Raw genomic sequence first — 21,714 nt, 5'->3', positions numbered from 1 at the left:
TCCATGAAATTATCTAGCTTCTCTTTAAACTCTGTTATAGTCCTAGCCTTCACAGCCTCCTCTGGCAAGGAGTTCCACAAGTTGACTACACGCTGTGTGAAGAACTCTCTTTTATTAGTTTTAAACCTGCTACCCATTAACTTCATTTGGTGTCCTCTAGTTCTTCTATTATGGGAACTAATAAATAACTGTTCTTTATTCATCCTCTCCACACCACTCATGATTTTATATACCTCTATCATATCCCCCCTCAGTCTCCTCTTTTCTAAACTGAAAAGTCCCATTCCAAACCCCTAATCATTTTAGTTGCCCTTTTATGAACCCTTTCCAAGGCCAAAATATCTTTTTTGAGGTGAGGAGACCACATCTGTACACAGTATTCAAGATGTGGGCGTACCATAGTTTTACACAGGGGCAGTAAGATATTTTGTGTCTTATTTTCTACCCCTTTCTTAATAATTCCTAGCGTCCTATTTGCCTTTTTGACCACCGCTGCACATTGTGTGGAAGTTTTCAGAGAACTATCCACGATAACGCCAAGATCTCTTTCCTGATTTGTCGTAGCTAAATTAGCCCCATCATACTGTACGTATAGTTCGAGTTATTTTTCCCAATGTGCATTACTTTACACTTATCCACATTCAATTTCATTTGCCATTTTGTTGCCCAATCACTCAGTTTGGTGAGAGTGATTCACTCAGTTATTCTAGTGACAATTTTACACTTCTTTTGTTCCTGTTAAAACTGAAAGATCACACTCTTGTGGCAAAATATTGCACTCTGGTGTGCTATGGAGGATATGCTGATGAGCAGAACTGCCAATCAAATTCCTCCCTTGACACAAATTTGCCCATAGATACATTTGTTAAACGCACTAAAAAGGCACAAAACACTAGAAATGGAAGGGACCTCGAGAGCTCATTAATAATAATAACTGAGACCAGAATTAGTTTGGCCTTTAGAATCTTTGATAAAGGTGACATACAAACCAGAAAAGAATCTCTCTTAGCAACACTGAATTTAGCAACACTGAATTTACAGGACTAGCAGTTAGAAAGCTTTTATAACTAACACACACTTAACAAATCTTGCACACACACACACACACACACACACACTTAACAAATCTAGCACAGGTGAGAAATACAAATCCAACTAAGTTATTTTTATAGAGTCACTGTTTTGAGAAGAGCCACACTTTAATATTGTTCATATGCAGGGCTCGCCGAACTGTGGCACAGATCGCCCAAACCCGGCTCTTCCGGGTTACAATCTACTTGCCAAGGGCGAGTAGACTGTATAATTTGTCAAGCCCTGGTCATATGTACACAGCGTTCTTCAAGGAATAGAACACTAGTTTCTTTAGTCCTGGAATCTGTAATAAAACTAGTCTCACAGCCAGCACCCATATGAAGGAGGCCTAAAAGTAGATAATGCTGAGACTTGGAGGTAAACATAATGTTGGTATAACCAGGTGCAACTCCATTGACGGAGTTATCCTATAGATGAATCTAGCCCCAAGTTTTTAAGAGGTGGTGCACAGAAGCCACAAAGTTTAATGTAGACCAGGGGCGAGGCTGCACATGTGCCGTGCACCTGGGGTGCAAGAATGGCTTGGGCCAGCCCTGGTCACTTGGCAGGTGCACATAAATGCCTCTGCAGGCGCCATGGCGCCTGCGGGCACCGTGTTGGGGACCACTGATTTAGACTGTCTGCCTAGCAGGGAATTCAAAAAAGATAAGATGGAGGAATTGAGGCAATATATTAGGAAAGTTCCACATGCCAATGAGGCTTCCCCCGCCCGCGCCCCCCCCCCGCAAAATGCTAACTGGGCACATAGAACTAATAGCTCCATTGTTCCTTCGCCTATAGGGTCATAATTTAAAAAGATCTGGACAAACTAGAGAAATGGTGTGAGGTAAATAGGATGACGTTTAATAAGAACAAATGCACAGTACTCCACTTAGGAAGGAACAATCAGTTTCACAAATACAGAATGGGAAGCGACTTTCTAGGAAGGAGTACTGCAGAAAGGATTCTAGAGGTCACAGGGGACCACAAGCTAAACATGAGTCAACAGCTTGACACTGTTGCTAAAAAAGCAAACATGATTCTGAGATGCATGAACAGGAGTGTTGTGAGCAAGACAAGAGAAACCATTCTTCCACTCTCCTCTGCGCTGGATTAGGCCTCTGTTGGAGTAGTGTGTCCATTTCTAGGCACCACGTTTCAAAAAAGAAATGGAAAAATTAAGGAAGGTCCAGAGAAAAGCAACAAAAATTATTAAAAGCCTAGAAAACATGTGCTATGAGGGACAACTGAAAGAACTTGGCTTGTTTTGTTTAGTTTAGTAAAGAGAAGACAGGGGACATGCTAGCAGTTTTCAAGTATCTAAAAGGGTGTTACAAGGAGCAGGGAGAAAAACTGTTCCCACTGGCCTCTGATGATAGGACAAGAAGCAGTGGTCTTAAATTGCCTCAAGGGAGGTTTCGGGTGGACATTAGGAAAATCTTCCTGTCAGAGTGGTTAAACACTGGAATAAATTGTCTACGGAGGTTATGGACTCTCCATCATTTAAGATATTTAAGAGCAGTTTGGATAGGTATCTGCTGAGCAGTATCTTATTTACAGAGGATAGGACTCAAGGTAGTAACTGAACAGGAACTGAAGTACTACATTAATCACAAAACTAAGCACCCTCTATGACAGTGGTCCCCAACCTTTTCAGGTTGGCGGGCGCCAGGGGCGTAGCCGTTCGCCCGCCGGGCGCCAGGGGGCGGGGCCCCCCCATAGCCACGCGCCCGGGGGCGGGGCCCCCCCATAGCCACGCGCCCGGGGGCGGGGCCCCCCCATAGCCACGCGCCCGGGGAAGGCGCTCCCCCCCGTAAGCGCCGTGCGCCCGGGGCCGGCGCTCTCCCCCGTAAGCGCTGCAGGGCCGGGGGCGGCAAGGGCACGCGCAGCGCCCCCGGGGGCGGGGCCAGCCATGCGCCCGGGGCTGGCACCTGCCAGCCCAGATTGCTCCGCAGGCACATGTGAAGAGCCCGGCAGGCGCCATGGCACCCGCGGGCACCAGGTTGGGGACCACAGCTCTATGAATTAGGTCTGCAGCATAGTGTTTTATAAACATTTGTACTGAGCGCCATGCAACAACTCTATAAGATCTCAATGATCAGAATATGTCCACAGTACGCTAGGGAGGTAGCCACTGGATAACAATGTGTCACCTAAATCCCACAGAAAAAGAAAAAGATAGTAGTCTATAAAACTTTCCTCCCTAATTGGTCTCAATCTGGATAATCTGTGAAAAGATGTCATAATTTTTGTGGATTATATCAAAAGACCTGAAACTTAATTGGAGTAAATGTTTCAGAAGATATTAGTTGGTGCCAGCAGAAGCTGTCCGAGTTCGTCATGCATTCACTTCACTAAAATGTATATATCTGTTTATAGACAAAGCGATTGAGGGCCTTATGAAATTCCTTAGTCTTGCTCAAAGAGCAGACTAGGGGCCTCGGTATCTAACATATGTAACCCTGACACATCCCATGACTAAGATACAGGCAAGAAACCAGTAAATGTATTGTTTGATAAATGTGGAAGTCATATAACACTTTCGGCAAGACTTCTGATTTAGAATGATTCATCAATTTTCATGAACAGGAGGATCTGCCATGATGGTAAACAGCTCCCTTTGTCAACTTATTAATGCTATAGCTATTATAAAAGCAATGTTAATGGCTAACAAGGGGGAAAATAGAACATTCTACTATAGACTTGACTTGCATTAGTACTCAGAGATTTCACAACAGGACTGAATCTTTCAATGATGGCTATATATTAACAAGCCTTTTAATAAATTTCTCAACTATATTGTGGAAAAAGACTTATCTAAAAGCACATACTGCAGTGATATAACTGTGAAGTAGATTTTTATGGAAGATATCAAAAGACCTGAAACTTTTCATTGGAGTAAATGGTTCAGAAGATATTAGTTGGTGCCAGTAGCTGCTGTCTAGGTTTATTATGTATTCACACTTCACAAATCAGTTCAAGTGAGATCAAAGCATTTTCTAGTCAGCTTCATCTGAAGTTAAATAATACCTGTTGAACCTCTGAACAGCAAGATTTTTCCAAGGTCCACAGATACAGCGTGGGATCTATGTGACTTAATTCAATTAAAGGGACCTGATGAAGCTGCATACATTAGAGATGAAATTGTTGCTAGTTCTAGGTCTATCTGAGTCTGATTGAGTCCTTGGATCAATTATATAAGATTCATGCATGGTCAGCATTCCTAGTATTTGATAAAGAATCTGATGTTGATAGATGAGACAAATTTCCTGATCATGGTGGCATGGCACTGCTAGTAGGAACCTTTTTGTTCTTTGCTTTCTTTTCCAGAATGGAAACAGGCTGATCAATGACTGGTCAACAAATACTTTGGGTTGGTCAATATAACCTTTTAGTGTTGGATCTGATGCCTTGGAAACTAAGATAGTCGTAGAACTCTATACTGGACCACGGACTGGACCTTTCATCACAGTACTCTCTCTTTGAGCTTGTGTTTGGATCCTTTAGACTAAAGTATCAGATCTCAATGGCTTCACTGTCAGAGCTAGTATAAGGAGTGCCCTTAGAGCTCATGCTCCCAGAATAAACATGTCGTCTTTGGATCCACCATGAAACAAATACAACCAAACCTAATAGCTACTTAACTAAGTACCACCAGCCTAAGCAAGCAACTATTCTTTTCATTTTGAGAGAAAGTGCCAGATCTGTGGAATCCAGAGAAGTCAATGTCCATTGATAGTTAGGATGGAAGGAACTGAGGTGAAGAGGGCACCATACACCTTTTTACAGCCTCATCCCTCAAAACATTCAAAGCCTCTGAGGGCAGCAGTTGGAGGGGCATACAAACACATCAATGGGCTGTGCCACAAGGTTCCACTGTCTGATTTAAAGATCCCTTCTGTGATGCAGTATACCAGCCCCTCACTGGGGAACCAAAGCCTAACCAGGCCCATTGGGTTGAGAAAGTCCCGCCCCAGCAGATCTGCTGGGCATGCTTAGACGGTAGCCCAGGTATAAAGACCTGGAGAGAAGCTCAGTCTGGGCTGGCTGCTGAGGAGGAAGGAGGCACTGCCAGAGCTCCTGGAAGCGAATCACCAGAGGGACCAGTCCTGGAGACGAGCCAGAGAAACCCCAGCGCTACTGCAGAGGATCTAGAGGAAGGAGTCACTGCCAGAGCTCCCATGGACAAACTGAAAAAGGGGCCAGACTTGGAGACCACCAGCACCACTGCAGAGGAGCTGGAGGAAGGACCCTGGAAGGAGTCCAGTGGAGAGTAGTAGGAAGTAGCCCAGGGTGGGAGATTGTATCCAGAGAAGCTCAGCGTGTTGTGGTGGGAGTCCCCAGTGAGCTAGCAATGGACCACACCACTGATAACAGGGCCCTGGGCTGGGACCTGGTGGAGTAGGGAGGGCCTGGGTCCTCTTACCACCCCTTATTCCCAACCCATGGAGCTAGCACCTGCTGCTACTGACTCCAACTATTAGGCCATACTTCCTCAGCTACTGGAGTAGTTAATATTGACTTTGGCCACTAGGCTGCACTGCCCCAATGAGAGGGGTTTTTCACTATTGACTCCACCTGGTAGGTTGCACGGCCCCAGTAAGAGGGCCTAGTGTATAGGACAGGAAAGGATTTTCTGAATGTGCAGGGCTGGGGTGTAATTTCAAGAGCCCTTCGGACTCAACTATGCCCCCTGGAGGAGGGGTGGGTGCCTCACCCTGCAACCTTAAATTCCATGACTGAGTTGCACCAGCCAGCGTAGCCCATGCGCGAAAACATGGACGAGGATTCTCAAAGAATTCTCATTAAGATTATTCATGATATATTTTTTTTCACCGACACAATAGATCTCTTTAGTCTGATGGAAATTTCATTCATTAATTATCCTGCTCATACAATACATAGTAGATGCTTCAGATATTCCATTTCCAAAAAGCTCTGTCTCCTGCTAATATTCTTGCCTGCTCTATATTAAGGCTGAGATGTACAAGAATAGAAGTCCTGACATCCCTTCATCTTGCACGAGACTGTCTGTGAGATCTTCTCCAACCAGATTTTGTTGGTTCAAACACAAAACAGGCAGGCTGGCATGGACCCTGGCACACAACACAATTGGCCCTACCACCTAAGCCAGTGTGGAGTTAGTTCAGAAGTTACTGGAGGCTGGTTGATCCAATGCCTAACACGTTGTTCATAATATGATGATATATCATGTGCCTTCAGTATATGGTTACTGTTTCATATTTTGGCATTGCTTTTTCACCTACCCAGAATCTCTGCAAATTTAAAAATGTTTTCTAGAGATGTTACTTATTGCTTTTTGGATCAAACAGAATTTGATTGGGACATGCTGGCTGTTCTTCAGTAGGTTGGCAGACATCTGACGACAAGGTGTGTGAACCCTTTAGGAACTAGTTTACTTTCAAGAGTTCTGAGAAGTACTGTTTCATCAAGAGGAAAAGGAAATTTGGTTATCACAAAGTGAGTTGGAAGTCATGAGAGGAATATCTTTTTCTCTGCTGGAAATTTAAATCCTGCATCACCAATTCCAAGCCTCTCCCATCCTACAGGGTGGGAAACCAAGACAACCCACAGCAGCAGCAAAAGCTACAGGCAGAATATTACTCAGAATAAGTGTCCTAGTCTTCAACAGCCAAAGGCAGAATACTCAAGACATGTAGCTTTTTGCATTAGTATACAAGTATGTATCTTGAGCTAAGACTCAGTTATGTACGGAAACATTATACTATACAAGAAGATTTACCTGGAGTTGCTCAGGTCCTTAATTGAATTAATTTGTTTTTTGGAAAATAAAATGAAAATGTGAATGGTTAATTTAAATCATTGCTCTGGGGTGGGGCTGCGGATGAGGGGTTCAGTATGCAGGCTACCCTAGGGACAGAAAACTATCCAAGCCCCCTCTCAATGCAAAAGCATGGGACCAGATGAAAAGCACCTCTCCCTGGCCATTGCAACTCCTGCAGGCACAGCCAGGTGAGAGGTGCATGTTCCCCAGCTGGAACAGATCCAAGTTCATCTGCCCCCTGTGCTCCCCAGCCAGAGTGAGCAATGCAGAAAACTCTGCTCTTTCCCCTCATTCTCTGATGAAGGAGAACAGCCAGCAATGTCCTCGTATGAATCCAGATGAAGGGGGTGTGAAGAATCAGGGTTAGGGCAGAGCTAGATGGGAGAGGGACACCTCACCAGCCAGCCCCTTTCAGCTGTCTAGTGATTCTGACTCTTTCCTGTATGTTTGCTTTATCAGAAGCAATCCCATTACAGGCATATCCCATTTTCTTGGGACAGCCAAACCCTGACCTTGATAAAAGGAAGCTGTACACTACATTTGATGGTCCTAGCTCTTACCTTTTAGGAGTTCTTGAACAGACAGACACACAGACAAACTCTCAAAATACAGTAGATAGCACTCATTGATTTCAGTTGCAGCTGAGAGCTTTCAGCACTTCTGCAAGTGAAACTGCATGTTCGTAACACTGATACCCATGAAATGAGGAACTACTGACTACTTGTGAAAATGGCAGATTTTTAAAGCATCTTCCCCATCATCACACAGCCATAGATATGAGTTACATTTCTTCAGGACTGTATTCAATTGCCTTAACTAGACCCTCCTATCTCTTCCTGCAATCCCCCATGTGTCATTCACTATTCAACCTTCCAACTTCTGCAAAAAAAGCAGCCCTACAGACTACAGCCTGCTTCACTACATAGCCCTTGTTGACTATCAGAGCAGGGCCATCCTGGGAACTGAAAAAAGCACCGGTCCTGTGGGAAAAAACAGTATGGGGCACATGTAATTGAAGACCATCATAATGCAGATGCACAAAGGAGCCAAATTACAGAAGACATGATTAAGATCGCCAGTGCATTTCCTATCTTTCGAGGGCTTGACTTTGTAACTCTAATAATGTTCTTTTACCACAGTTTGTGCACATAATTTGGGAGAATACTCTGTGCCCAGCACTTCTTAGGAATGTGTGTTTCTGCAATATCAGACCTGTTTTTGCCAGTTTCTGTGAACTTGAAAATAGGCAAAACTTGATGTTTGCTCACAGTCTCACTTTTGCTAACTTCGCTTTACATCAACAAAGCTTACCCACTAATTTAGTTCAGGCCTTATAATCAAGTTTTTCTATATCAGAGGCCTATCTCAGGCTCTCTTCCTACTACATCTCCAGTATATTCTTATTCAGCCTGGCTAAGAGACTCCTGCCAGCAGGCTCCAAGTCCTAGTTTACTCCCTCTGTCCAGCTCTCTTCACACCACTGGTCAGTTTCTTCTTCCTTATGCATTCAAACAATGCAGTTTTCTCCTCCACAGTACTTGCACCCAGTGGAAGGGCACAGAAAGCTGAGAAATAGAATGACAGCTTTCAGTTTGGGTGCCGAGATCTGGCATGGTCAGAGCCGGCCCAAGCTATGGGCTGACCGGGCTACCGCCCGGTAGGGGACGCATGTGCCGGGTGCCCGGGGGCGGGGCCGCGCATGTGCTGGGCGCCCAGGGGCGCCATGCGCCCAGGGAGACACATGCGCTGCACTTCTGGGGACGGCGCCGCGCAGCCCAGGGCCTGGGGCACACGAATGGCTCGGGCTGGCCCTGGGCATGGTCCAGAGCAGCTGGAAACTAAAATTGCAAGGAAAGTCCTACTTAGCCTTGGGCTGGAACATGCCCATCACAGATGGAAACTTTAGGAAAGCGTGAAGTTCTACCAAGTCTCTGATGAACGGGGAGCAAAGCGGCGGAACACGCGGGCAGCGGGCAGCCCAGAAGCGTCTGCAGACCAGGGGGACGGGAAGCATAGCAGCGGAACACACGGGCGGCGGGCAGCCCAGACGCATCTGGGCTGCCCGCTGCCTGCGTGTTCCGCCGCTTTGCTTCCCGTCCCCCTGGTCTGCAGACCAGGGGGACGGGGAGCAAAGCAGAGCAAAGCCGCGGAGCCCGAGGGCAGCAGGACAGCCACGGCGTGTCTGGGCTGTCCCGCTGCCCCCGTGCTCCGTGGCTTTGCTCCGGGCGCCTGTGGTACAGCAGCTGGGGCGCTGCCGGTTGGTCCCGTAGCGCCGTTCTGGGCGCTACGGGACCAACCCAGCAGCACCCCAGCTGCTCTGCCCCAGGCGTCCCCAAGTCAGCCGCTGCTGAAACTGACCAGTGGCTGACTACAGGAAGCCCCTGCCCGGGACTTCCTGGAATCAGCTGCTGATCAGTTTCAGCAGCGGCTGACTTGGGGATGCCTGGGGTTCTTAAGTTGAATCTGTATGTAAGTCAGAACTGGCGTCCAGATTCAGCCTCTGTTGAAACTGATCAGTTTCAGCAGTGGCTGAATCTGGACGCCAGTTCCGACTTACATACAGATTCAACTTAAGAACAAACCTATAGTCCCTATCTTGTACGTAACCCGGGGACTGCCTGTATATTGTTTAGCGATGTACAGATAGATTAAAGAGATTCTAATATATTTTGTAATTCGTTCTACTGAGAAATCTCAAAGCACTATAGAACCATGAATACCACCTCAAAATCAGAATGGTGGGGTGACAGAAATAATAAGTGACTTGTTCAAAGTCACAGCACATCAGTAGTGGTTGTGTTTTAAACACTAGAACATGCTGCTCACTACATGTATTCTGTACTGCAAGTGAAGTAGTAAACATGAACAATGATTTTTAAATTCCTATTTCATTTTCATCAGGCCTTAAAAATCTTGTATGTATATGGGCTAACAAAAGAACTAGAAAAATAATGTTCTTAATCTGAAGAATCATCAGCACTTTTGGATAACATTTTTAATGTTAACATCTTTAATGTTAACATCTAGGTATTTTGTCTAAATTCACTATGTAAAAATTAAATATTTAGATATTACGTATGCTCCTTTAAGTATAGACTTAAGAACAAACTGAATTTGGTCATAAATTACTAACAAACAGTAGACATCACTGAGTGTTTACCATTAGAAGATACTTTCTATAGAAACTGCAAATTATTAAAACAGTGGTTTGAATTAAGGAGTCTGTAAACTGAAGTTCAAAAATCCTCAAATTTCAACTGATTTCTTGGCACATTAAATAGCTTGATAAAATTATGCACATTAGAAGTACATTTCATGTATTTATGCATAGATTTTTCTCATTAACATTAACAGAACATACCAGATAAAATAAGTAGTTCAATAATTTCTGCATCTCCGAGATAGGCAGCAGCATGTAAAGGTGTCCTCTTTTCATTATCCTGTGGTAAGAGGAGGGAAAAAGGATATTTTTTTAAAATTAGACATGTTTTACCATTCTGTTTGATTCATGAAAAGAATTAAACAAATATGATTCCATCGTCCAAATACTGTACATTTTAGGAAGCAGAGATATTAAACCAGAGAATCACTGAGTCTGTTAGACTTATGTAATGTGTAACAAATGTGCTCTCATTAAACAACAATGACAAACTTGTACAGGATGCCATATCTACTGGGCAAACCTAAGGATCAGGCTATAAATTAATGCAAATTCCAACTGTTTCTTTGGAGGAGGAAAGGTTTGGAAAAATGCAAAAGTGAGACTTTTCAAAGCAACTCAGAGAATGTTAGTACTATGAGTATCAACAAGTATGGTCTATGCTGTGTGACAAGTTGAAGGATACCAGGCTGTAAATCATTTTCATCATGATCACAAATTTAATTGAAAATGCAAAACTTGGAGGTTGGACATGACAAAAAATGAATTTCAAGTTTTCTGCTGATTTTAAACTTTCACAAATTTTTTTGATTACTGCATGTATACACAAAAAAGTCTGAGCGATGGATGTAATAGACAAACTGATTTCACACACAGAAAAGACAGTGCAGGAGACAAGTGGGACTTAGGTGCTTTCGGATTGTCTCAAACTGAAGATATAGTTTAGATGCCAAATGTGAGACATTAAAGAGGACAGCTGAATTTGATTGGCTAGAACACTAAATTTTACAACACAAGCACAGATTATTTCTCAACTTTGGGAAATACAGTAATGAAATTTATGTGCATGAGTCCACAGAGAAAATGACAAGAGATAATTTTCTCATACTGACTATTAAAGGCTAACTGCAGGAAATTAAAAGCTAATATATCGCTTCTGCATGAAGCAGCAGAATTAGTTATACAAAAAACTAAAACAAAACAAAACTTTTCAGTAGAGCATTTAGATACATATTCTAAATGCTCATTGAAATATGTTCAGCTTTAGAACAAGTTACACACAAAATACTTTTGGATTCTTGGAATTTTTAAGTGAAGCCCTAAACATGCTTAAAGAGCAAGTGTATTTGTGTTTGTTTGGTTTTCCATCTAGGGGAGTGTACGAAAACACATCTAGCAGACTATAGAAAGAACATTTTATTATACTGGCCACTAAAACGTGTTTATTAAATTTAATGTTGCCATATTAGCTGTCATTTTACCATGTTAAAAAAAAAACTTTTTTCACTCATGCAACAAAAAGGTAATTTTATTCATGATTTCAGATTAACGAATACTGGCATACAGAGCAGCATTTTCTTTTTTTTTTAAACCTATATAACTTTTTTTTTTGCTTGTTTTCAAACACATTCTCTTTTCAAACTGAAGTAAATCCCTAAAGCAAATTCAATTTCTAATTTCACCCCTCATCCCCTAAACTAAGATATTGTCTTCACTGTCTTAAACTTTTAGGGTATGTCTAGACTACAGGGTTTTGTCGACAAAACTATACCTGCATCTACACTACCGCCGAGTTCTGTCAACAGTAAGTTGACAGAACGCGGCAGTTTTGTCGACAGCGGTAAACCTCATTTTACAAGGAATAACGCCTTTTGTCGACAGTTCTGTCGACAGAAGGCGCTATTGCATCCACACTACTTTTTCAAAAGACAGCGTCTAGACTCTGTTGAAAAAGTGGCTTGCTTTGTCGACAGAACTGGCTGTAGTCTAGACGCTCTTTGTCGACAGAGGCTTTGTCGACAGTATCTGTCGACAAAGCCTCTGTCGACAAAAGCCTGTAGTCTAGACGTACCCTCTGAGCTGCACGCGGGGGGGAGAAGGAAGGAAGGAACATTTTTAGTGGAACCTTGAAAATCCCTGAACTTTGTTTACACTATGAGATAAGGTCAAATGTATTAAGGTCAATTTTTAACATCTTATTTTGTAAAACTGAAGGTGCAGGTCCCCACTGTGCACAAGAATTCATCATAGTTTGAAGGAGCACACCCCTAGCAGGGTAGCTACTGTCAACTTTTAGAGAGATGCACTGTGGGTAGTTATCCCACAGTTCTTGCTACCTCTTTGCATTCTCTGTTATGCTACCAGTGCACACAGGGACCTAAACAGAGAATCAGCTGGTTCTGGGTACATGTAGTCAGCATTCCATAATGCACTCATATCCCTCAACCCCCACCTCACCCACATTTGAAAGCCATGGCAAACAGTATTTTCATGCCCTTTTATCTCCTGGTAAACCATGCAGATGTCATAGCAGGGTAAGCATGGAACCCATTCAGCAACAAAGTATTACGGCAATCATATTAAGCATGGCGCACTTTACGCTGGAGTATTTCCAGAACATATCCAGGATCCACCAGAATAAGGACTATGGATATACTCTTCTGCAAAGAAGGAGGCTATGGATATACTCTTCTGCAAAGCACTTGGGTTGAGCGACTAACAAAATACTGCCAGTATTCAATCCTCTTGACACAATGGAATGCCAGTTCTGGTGACATGAGAAAAACACAGACTGGTGGGACTGCATAAGGCTATGAAATGATGAATAGTGGTTGCAAAACTTTTGCATGCCATAAAGCCACTTTCACAGAAGTTTGCAAAATTCTTCCATATTCAAGCGCAACAATACTAGAATGAACCCCACTCTAACAGTTGAGAAGTCTGTGGCAATAGCACTGTGGAAGCTTGCAATGTCAGACAGACATCAGTCAGTTAAAAATTAATTTGAAATGGATAAATAGTCAGTGGAGCTGCTGTGATCCAAATAGCCAAGGCAATCAATACCAGTCTGCTACAGAGGGTAGTGACTTATGGAACCGTGAAGAACATACAGGCAGTCCCCGGGTTACGTACAAGATAGGGACTGTAGGTTTGTTCTTAAGTTGAATCTGTATGTAAGTCGGAACTGGCGTCCAGATTCAGCCGCTGCTGAAACTGATCAGTTTCAACAGCGGCTGATTCTGGACGCCAGTTCTGACTTACATACAGATTCAACTTAAGAACCCCAGGCATCCCCAAGTCAGCTGCTGCTGAAACTGATCAGCGGCTGATTCCAGGAAGCCTAGCTTTTGCACTAGCTGCACGGCCCCCCCCCCCAGCAGACCAGGGAGACGTGGAGCAAAGCCGCAGAGGATGCCCGCAGTGGGACAGCCCAGACGTGCCGCGGCTGTCCCGCTGCGGGTGTCCTCCGAGGCTTTGCTCCCCGTCTCCCTGGTCTGCTGGTCAGACCAGGGAGACGCGGAGAAAAGCCGCGGAGGACGTCCGCAGCGGGATAGCCCAGGGCGCCGCGGCTGTCCCGCTGCAGGCTTCCTCCGCGGCTTTGCTCCGCATCTCCCTGGTCTGACCAGCAGACCAGGGAGACGGGAGCAGCTTTTCTCGCCCCGGAGGACATGGGCGGCGGGACCGCGGCTCATCTGGGCGTCCCGCCGCTCCCATCCTCCGGGGCGAGAAAAGCCCCGTTCGTAACTGCGGATCCGACATAAGTCGGATCCGCGTAACTCGGGGACTGCCTGTAGTGGATAGGGTTCCCTAACTGTGGTAGGGCTATAGAAGGAATACAGATCCCTATTTTGGCATCCAACTGCCTTGCCAAAGGGTACATAAATTGCAAGGGGAACTTTTTGATGGGTGTTGCAAGTTGTGGATCGCAATAGCCATTTTTATTAAAATCGACTTGGGATGGTCGGGCAAGGTGCATGGCATGCACATCTTTAGGAACTCCTGCCTCTTCAGAAAGCTTCAAGCTGGAACTTTCTTGCCAGACCAGAAAATTAACATTGGAGGCACTGAAATGTCAATAGTGATCTTTGGCAACCCAGCCTACCCCTTGCTCCTGTGGCTCATGAAGCCGTATACAGGCAACCTGGACCACATTAAGAAGTTCAACTACAGGCTAAGCAAGAACAGAATGGGGTAGAATGTGCTTTTGGGGTCTTAAAGGGAAGGTTTCACAGTTGACTGGCCAGGTTAGACCTCAGCAAAAGCAACATTCCCATTGCAGTGGCAAGACTTCTGTGTGCTCCATAATATCTATGAGAATAAGCGGGAAAGTTACATGACAGGGTGAGGGATAAGATAATATCTAGGTATCACAGTCCCTAGATAGTAATTTTGAGCTGTCAGACACCAGGGCAATAAGGAGCATGGTGAATCAGAGAAGCTTTGAAAAATAGCTTTATGAATGGCCAAACAGTGATATGAGAGTCATGCATGTTGCTCTTAAGGAGGTGTCCCTGCATTAAGTGTGCTTGCCTGTAAATCCCTCCTCCCTTTCAAAAAAAGCAAACAAGAGTCTGTTCAGAAATCATGCATTTTTATTTTGGGTACACAGCAGGGACAAAAAGCAATTCGGGGGGGGGGGGTGTCAAGGAGCACAGTTGTGAGATGGACAGCCTTTTGCTTCATTCCTGCAGGTAACGTGCGAGGCTGCCTTTGACTTCCTTCCCACTCACCTTCTACAGCCCCTAAGAGAGGAGACTAGGGAACTTGGTGGGGAAGGAATGTGAGTCCACAAGGCCTGAAGGGGATGCCTGTACATGTGGCTGTCCTGGAAGGCCTCCATGCAGGTCATCCTATCCACCATGACAGTCAAGACTCGTTCCTTGTTCGTCACTTCAAGTTCCCTGCACACTTACTTACATTAAGTAAGCAGACTGCATTTGCTCCTTGAACATGTCATCCCTAGTACAGCTGCATCTTTGGATTTGTACTAGCTAGACAACTGGTGGAGCCGGGGAAAGTGTGCTGCATGCTCACTGTTGTACCCACTGTAATGAAAAAATGAAGGGTAGACTTTACAGAACAGACGTCGTTGAATGTAAACCTAATCTCTTAGCATAAAAGGAAGATCTGTCTAAAGACAACAGGGATGTGTCTTATTCAAGGCCAAAGTTACGATCTTAAGCACCCTCTATGCAGCATGTTCACCACAGAAGTCTTAGGGGAGCAGCTGGACTCTGGTAAGGACCAGATAGGGGCTCGAGCCTGTGGGGAGGAAGGAGTCTGGACATGGCAGCAAGGCAGGAGCTCATGCTGTGACCATGTGTTCAACACGCCTTTCCTTCCCTCCTTCCCCATTTGCCAGAAGAGTGCAACTTCCCCATACCATCCGCATGTTTCTGCAGGAAGGAAAAGAGGGTCCAGGTAGCAGCTCAAGCCATGCTTCATTGGGGATGACCAAATGGAGTTTTACTGCAGAGGCAGCAGCTAATAGCTTCCCCTACTTCATCCAGGTTGCCATGCATAATATCAGTCTTCTCCAAATCACAGAGTAATAAGGAGTGGATGCTGACTTTATGTGGCCAGAAATCTGAACTTTTGCTCCAATGATTGGTGTGCAACGATACCAGACCACTTACTACTGGCCTGGCATGGAAAACTGTCCTACCATGGAGGACGGAATAAGGTAGGCCTCATGAGAAGGATAGAAAAGTTACTTACCTTTTGTAACTATTGTTCTTGGAGATGTGGTATTCACATCCATTACAGAGTGAGTGAGTGAGTGAGAGCACGTGCGCACCATGTGCATGATCATCAGAAGACTTCTCTCTAGCAGTACCTGTCAAGTTGTCTGTGGATGCCCCCTGTGATGACACCTCATGACACCACATATGTACCCCTGCCAACCTGACTCCAGCTTCAGCAACTTCTTGCCAGAACAGTCCAACAGAGAGGAGGCAGGTGGGTCTGGAATGGACACATCTTGAAGAACAAGTTATAAAAGGTAAGTCGCTTTCTTTAAAAGTTAAGTTCTTTCTTCTTCGAGTGATTGCTCATGTGTATCCCAAAATGCGACTTACCGGCAGTTTGTATGGAGCAGGGGTTGGACCTCAACTCTTTGCTGAGTGCAGTACATCTCTACCAAACACTGCATCATCCCAGGACTGCTGTGTGAGGGCATAATGAGTCATGAAGGTGTGCACTGAGGACCACATAGCCACCCTGCAGATGTCCTATTCTGGGGGGAGGAAGGGTGTCTGATCTCCTTGTTCTGCTGAGGGCACCCCAGTGGCTCCAGCGGCTAGTCCTGGCCAGACTGAGGGAAATTCCTCTCTCTCTAGGGGACACTTGTGGGGCCAGGTCAGATTCACCTCTGGGAACCTGACTCAGCACACCGAAAGCTCTGTGGCTGTGGTGCCTTCAGAGCTGGGCAGTAAGGGTGGCTATCCCGCAAACTCTCTACAATAGTTATGTAACCGCTATGACCAACTTTTGGGTCAGGATGCCCCCAGTTACAACACAGTGAAATTTCAGGTGTAAACATCTGAAACTATTTTTAAAATATGATTACTATAAAATAGATCAAGACGGACCCTGAATTTATAAGGCTGTAATTATGACAGCTTGTCAGGACAAGAAACTGATTAGTCTGCCTTTACTGTCAAAATGAAAAGAAAACACAACAGTTTAAAGTAAATGTCATTAATGTAAACTATTTTATTAATAATATAGTTAAGGACAACATGTTTCTAAAAAAGGCAAAACAACATTTAATTGGCCTGTCCCTTAGATAAATTACTGTGGTAAACTGGATATATGATGTTCAGCCCATTTTTTCTATTTAAATAAATATATATTATTTAGCATGATGCTTAAAAACTTATTTGTGTACATTACCAATGTTTCCTTCATGAACTAGGACTGATGAAATAATGTGGTGCACTTAGCTCAGGGATAAATTTTCAAGAGTCTTGCACATAACTCAGAACTGCATGAAACATTGTTTTCTCTTTCCCTTTGAACCAAGTTATTTCCCCAAGACTTCTGTACAATCTCTCCACTTCCAAGTTTCCTGAAGAATTATCTGTCTCATCAATGTAACTCTCTAAGATGTTCCTATCTGCATTCTGGCAACACCAATCCATGATAAAGATGTCATGTCATCTCAGACTCTGTTCAGATAGTTTTTAATAGGGTGTTTCCAAAAAAGGGGAAAGAGCAGGATGGAGCTCTATGCCCTCCTTTCTTTTTTGCAGAAGCTTAAGGAGAGTTCTTCCACAGATTCCCTTCATTACTAGCTGGTGCTGTGCGAGTTCTCTTTCTGTTTCAATGTACTACAAGTGGGAAGTTTTAACCATTTTGCTGACTTGGACAGGATCACCATCCTGAAACTGGACAACTCCAAAACTAATTACACATACTGTTTAAAGAGCTATATGTATTTTGAAGTACAAAGTGCCCTGTGAATTTTACCTATTTATCCCAATGCATTTTCTAAGTATTAATACAACAACAACAGATATGATACTTATGTCGAAGTGGATAGCTCCTCAGAGACGGTACCCTTAGAACAAGTTAATATACTGTCTAGCACAGTGTTTCTCAACCTTTTTATTAAATAAAGTACTCCTTTAAAAAAATACCCCAGTACCTACAGTTTTCAGAGAACTTTTTTCTACCATTGCCACACATTCGTTTAAACAACTTAATCGTAGCCAGGCCGACGGTGAAATTTTTGGGAGTAAAAAGAACAAAAATAATAAAGCACTGTTAAAACTTAACAAAAATTCACTCTTCTCCAAATTTCAGTTGTGTTGACGAACCCCCTCCCACCCCGACTTCTCTCGAGTACACCTAAAGGTACTCGTACTACTGGCTGAGAAACACTGGGCTAGCACAATACCCAATCCTAATGGCTGCTTCTGAAAGTTACTGAAATAAATTAAAAGTATCTTCCATACACCCTCCAAATAAATCAAGAACCTACTGAATCTGAACATTTGGAACTGCAACATTTGTTAACTATGAATCCAATCATCTTCCCACTAAATCCTTGTTCACAAAATTTGTCTTTTTCTAATTTTAATTCCAAAAAGAGGAATTCTCCTCCCCTCCCAAAGTTAAATTAAAATTTAAAAAGTAACAGTCACAAGAGAAAAATTCATGCAAGCTACATGGAAACTTTTTAAAGATACCATACTACGGGCTCAAACTAAATGTATGCCAGCCACACTTATATAATTAAATCTATATCATTTCATACCCAAAATAAAACTTTATTTAGAGGAGTGGAGTATCTGGTACAAGTATTTGGTAAGCTGGTAAATATTTTATTTTAATGTGTATTGTAACTATTAGAGATGAGAGTGCATAACGGTGTAAATGGTTAACCAATAAACCTAGGCAGCAGCCAGATCGCCAAGAGCGAGTCTGCAGATGTGCACCAGCTGCTGGAGAGCCGCTTGCTGTCCCGTGCTGCTGCCTCTACTGAAGCCTGCTGCGGGTGTATGTAACAGTGTAATCACTGAGCTTTTCAGTGATTACACATTGTGACAGACTCAAACCAGCAGGCTGCCACACTCTAATGGAAGGCAGGTATACAGGGCACTGGATAAATTAACATTCTCTTCCCCAAATAAATTCCTAGAGAATGCTACCACAAAAATGAAGGCAGACCAACACCTGGAGTTGGTTAATGATTTACCTGAAAGAGCAATAATTAAACACCTGCAGCCAATTAAAGTCAGTAGGGCTGTTTCCCCCAAGTAAGGAGATGGGGGAGACAAAGAGTGACTGACAGGAAGGAGGGAAGTGTGGTGCAGAAGAAGCTGTGTGTGAGAGAGCTGAGGACTGGCTAGCAGGTACAAGAGGGAAGGCACTTGGAGGTATGGTTTGGGAAAGTGGACCAGGGAAAAAGTTGTCTGACTGGAAGCAAAACAACTCTGTTACCGGTGCCTTAGGGTCCTTGGGCCAGAACCTGGAGTAGTGGGCGGTCCCAGGTTCCCCCCAAACCTGCCCTATGCCAACACAGAGACTGCCCTGAGAAGGGAGATCAGGACTAGAGAGGGGTTTTAACCCTGGAACAATGAACTAGCCTGTAATGAGTATGGTTCAAGTAAGCTGTGGCCTCTGCCTCTTGTAAAGAGAGAGAGGCTGTGTGGATTGCCACATCAAGCCTCTAAGGCTAATATCAGCCAGTAGCACGAGACCCATGAGACACATGGGGAGCGTTGCCACAACGTTTACACAATTACCCACATTTTAACATCCTTAGTAACTATAGCTTTATAGAATTCTTTAAAAGGTAGAAACTGAACCTTAAGTGGAAAAAAAATCTGTACAAAGAATATTTGCATGTTACTAAACTATTCGCAGAAAGAAAAAAGTTTCCAAAATTTCAAGTAGGCCAAGCATCAAATGTTTGCTGGTGCCTTTCTATAAACAGATTCCTAGTCATTAGCATCTGTCTAAATAAAAGTTTCATACAGAAAAGGGACTGAACTTTCACTGCACGTTTTTCAGCTAACATGTAGCATCACAAACGTCAATGCTTTTGATAACTATTTTTTTTTTCTTGCAGGATGCAGAGTTCAGTGAAGGGTAGAAGTGCTGTTGGCAGTCAATTCTGAACTGATGTCATGAACTACTGTGTACCCAAATATGACTGTCAAGTGAGTGTCCAATTGGGAAACCATAGTACCATGTAAGGTTTTGTCCAGGATATAAATTTCGAACCAAGGAATACAGCAATAGCATTATACAAGGCACTGGTGAAACCTCATTTGAAACTTCAGCAACTTCACTAATTTACTCTAACAAAACAAAGAATATGGGAAGATATGATTCTTTATACACACACACACACACACACACACACACACACACACACACACACCAGGGAGAGAGGAGTTAAGTTATAAACCAATGTTTGCACAAGAAAAAATGGCTATAACTGTGCAGATACAGATATAGACATGGTTACAAAATTTTGTATCTGTCAAAATGAACTGCGGACATCTGCATCCACATCCGCGAATGTGGTCACCCATGGATATAAAGCAGATATTTGCGGATTTGCCAGGCTTGAGCTATAAACTATCCATCAGTACAATAAGGCTTTCAATTAGACAAATATTTCTAATCATCAGAGGAGTGAAGTTCTGGAACTGCCTTCCAAGGGGAGTAATGGGCCTAAAATATTAACTGGTTTTAAGATTCAGCCTCATAAGTTTATGGAGGGCACAGTATGATAAGACTGCCATATAAGGAGGGGGGCTTTCAATTACAACAAATGATTCTTCCCCAGGTATCTCACTGGTGTGTCTTGCACACATACCCAGGGTCTATCTGATCACCATATCTGGGGGTGGGAAGGTCTCGTCCCACAGATCAGATTGGCAGAGATCCTGGGGGGTTGTCTTCCTCTCCATTAGGGATATAAATATTGATCAAAATAGTTTAACTGGTTAAACGATTAAAATTATATCATTAACCATTGGTGGGGGTAAGGTAGCTAGGGCAGGAGACTTTCTACTGCTATGAGGTCTCCGGATCCGGTGTCAGGGTCATGGGAGACGGAGCCACAGCATGTCTGGGAGCGAGATTCACGGTCGTTGCTGGCTGGATTCAGAATCTCGAGCCAGGTCTATGAGCTACCCGCCAGGGCCCAGGCTACCGTGGTATGGACAAGAGCTGGGGCTGGGATCTGGAACCGCAGGCTCTGCTGTGAGTGTATCTACTGAGACTGGAATCTACGGGGCTGGGATCTGGTACTGCTGCGGAATGGCCAGGTCCATCCTGCCTGCCTGCCATGCAGCCCCGCCTGCCTCTCTGACCTTATGAGATTCCTGCCAGCCAGCTCCAATTCCTGCCAGTCAGCTCCAATTACCAAGTAAGCATTCCGGTAAGCCTAATGTTTACTGGGTAACCAGTTAACTGATTAACCTTTTACATCCCCTACTGTGCATCATGGAGCATGGGTCACTTACTGATTGAAACTAGACTCTAGAGTAAATGATGGGATCTCTGTAACTTCAAGTCTTTACATCAAGATTTGAAACTTCAGTTATTGAGTCAGAAGTTATAGGAGTGGATGGGTGAAGTTCTATGGCAGAGATGGGCAAAGTTTTTTGGGTCAGGGGCCACTAACCCACAGAAAAATCAGTTGGGGGCCACACAGAAAACCCCCATTGACGTAGCACTCAACTGAGAAGCAGAAAGACATTCATCATTCCCCTTGCACACCAGAACCTAGGGGGAACCAGCCTAGTAGATTGTGTGTGCTGGCTGGGACAGCGGGGATGGGGAGGTGGGGTAGGGCTCGAGCACCAGCACAGGCTCCCCAATGCAGGGGAGACCATGGGCCTCTGACCCTGGGCTAGAGGTTCTCCACCCCTGTTCTATGGCCTGCCACATGTAGGCTGTAAGACTACATAAGGATAGTCCCTCTGCGGTATAGTATATGGGTACAATGGCATCCAGCCCCAAAACAGTTCCTACCTCATCATGAGGTATCACTTTCAAATTAAGAAATGCTAAACAAACTACTACTAAAGAGACCAATTTCCTTAACTTTAAAAGCATACATCCAAAACGTAAAACAGATTAATTTTAAAACTATTAATTTGAGAGTTAGTGAAAACACTGTAAAAATCATTTTAAATTCAGCCCATGCTGAGTG

The 21,714-nt window shown here is 44.0% G+C and overlaps 1 protein-coding gene across 8 annotated transcripts in view; it reads right to left on the bottom strand.

The window, feature by feature from the left end:
- The window catches only part of ANKRD28 (ankyrin repeat domain 28), a 234,980-nt gene that overhangs the window by 107,690 nt on the left and 105,576 nt on the right, over positions 1-21,714 (bottom strand). For all 8 annotated transcript variants that reach the window (XM_075922126.1, XM_075922123.1, XM_075922124.1 and 5 more), the window contains one exon: positions 10,239-10,317. In XM_075922126.1, the coding sequence (XP_075778241.1) occupies positions 10,239-10,317 (79 nt within the window). The remainder of the gene's footprint in view (positions 1-10,238; positions 10,318-21,714) is intronic.

The sequence above is a fragment of the Pelodiscus sinensis genome, chromosome 2, assembly GCF_049634645.1.
Source record: "Pelodiscus sinensis isolate JC-2024 chromosome 2, ASM4963464v1, whole genome shotgun sequence".
Taxonomy (NCBI): domain Eukaryota; kingdom Metazoa; phylum Chordata; order Testudines; family Trionychidae; genus Pelodiscus; species Pelodiscus sinensis.
The sequence above is the reverse complement of the archived record's forward strand: the minus strand, read 5'-3'. Positions and strand labels throughout refer to the sequence as shown.